The 1,649-nt window shown below is 39.8% G+C and overlaps 1 protein-coding gene across 2 annotated transcripts in view; it reads right to left on the bottom strand.

Annotated features, from left to right (window-relative positions):
- gch1 (GTP cyclohydrolase 1) overlaps positions 1-1,649 on the bottom strand; it is a 16,304-nt gene that overhangs the window by 13,886 nt on the left and 769 nt on the right. The window contains exon 2 of one of the 2 annotated variants that reach the window (XM_020625188.1): positions 1,446-1,634. In XM_020625188.1, coding sequence (XP_020480844.1) covers positions 1,446-1,634 — 189 coding nt within the window. Of the gene's footprint in view, positions 1-1,445; positions 1,648-1,649 lie in introns of both variants that reach the window. The other variant, XM_020625189.1, reaches the window with a different exon arrangement.

Genomic DNA, 1,649 nt, shown 5'->3' with positions numbered 1-1,649 from the left:
TGCTGTGTGTACATTAATGAGGAAAAAAATGAACTTAAATGATTTTAGCATATGGCTGCAATATAACAAAGAGTGAAAAATTTAAGGGGGTCTGAATACTTTCTGTACCCACTGTATATGTCAGCTGTGGGCTCCTCTACTAGCAGTGCTAGTAGAGTATGTTATTTTTATTTCTTAGACGCTGACCCTAACAACCCTGTTCTATAAGTTATATCTGCATGATCAAATAACAGTTCAGCACATTAAAACACAAGCACAAGACACATGAAGGCACACAGGAGTAGAGCATGTTTCACTGGGTTTTTGTTAGAGCTGGAAGAGTCGTTTGTCCAGTCAGAGAGCTAATTTCTGTAGAAATTCATATAAACCGACAAGACAAGGGCTGCAACTGTTGATCAGCTTCGTCATGGATTCAACTAATGATTACTTCTTCAGTGAAACCTTCAGTATAAAATATATGAAAATGTTTCAAATTGTCTGTCATATTTTCATAAGATTCAAAGTGACAAGTTCAGATGACTTGTTCTGTCCATCCAACAATCAAATTTAAAAAACAAATCATATCAAAATAATGTCACATGATAGAAGAAATGTTCTCAGGATTTCCATGAAAAATTACTTAAACAAGTAATAGATTAGCAAAACATTTGACTCAGTGCTTAATTAACAGCGTCAGCTCCATATTTTGATGTGATGTAACAATGGAGCCATAAAAGACAATATTTTGGGTTTGACAGGATCATTCAGTGTCATATTGACCCTACAGCTTCAGCAACACTTAAAACACACTGATACCAACTATGTGGTGTCACCAGAGTGTGGATAAAATTATTTCTGGTCCTTAAAGTGACAATTTAGGGAGAAAAAAAAAACCTATCAATCTCAAACATGAAACATTTACTCTGACATTCTTACACTATTGAGTTTAACTCATACGTACGGTTTTAATTTGACAGGAAATATTTCAGTATTAAAGAGCATTTATATTGAGTTTTGTAGGATTATAGCTCAGAAAAGAACATTTACCTTTAATAAGGACATGAACTCCAGTACTGTGAGCTGACAGTACAGCTGTGAGGACATGCAGTTCACTTGAGGTTCTTCCATATTAAAATAAATAAATAAATAAATAAACTTTTTCTGAAACTGTCAGACCTGTCATGAATGTCAATGAGTAGCTGGGCAACCTGGAACTCTAGCTTGTCTTTGAAAGTGGCAACAAGCCTATCACAATATAAAACTTCAAACTATATGGAGAGACGGCTACATGTAATTACAATCCACCAGTCTGAACATTTCCTCTAACATTTACACTCACATCGCCCCAAAACAGCTGCATCGGCTCTGTGCTTGGCACAGGGGTTTACTCTCCTGTCAGAGCTGTTCACCTGTTGAACGCAGGACAAATCCCGGCAGCCTGAGCGGCTTTGTCGATTTAAACTCACCGATGATCTTCTCCTGGTAGCCCTTGGTGAAGAACTGCATGGCGGTGGCGGCCCTCCAGGGGGTTTTGAGGAGCCCCTGTCGCTGGGGGTCCTCCCCGAGCTCCCGCAGAATGGAGTTGTAGGCTGCGGCCAGGGACGGCAACCTCATCTCGTTGTCCTCCACGCTAGAGCGCTCGTCCTCCCAACTCTCCTTCACCGATGCCA

This window comes from Monopterus albus, unplaced genomic scaffold, assembly GCF_001952655.1.
Source record: "Monopterus albus unplaced genomic scaffold, M_albus_1.0 scaffold348.1, whole genome shotgun sequence".
Lineage (NCBI taxonomy): Eukaryota > Metazoa > Chordata > Actinopteri > Synbranchiformes > Synbranchidae > Monopterus > Monopterus albus.
The sequence above is the reverse complement of the archived record's forward strand: the minus strand, read 5'-3'. Positions and strand labels throughout refer to the sequence as shown.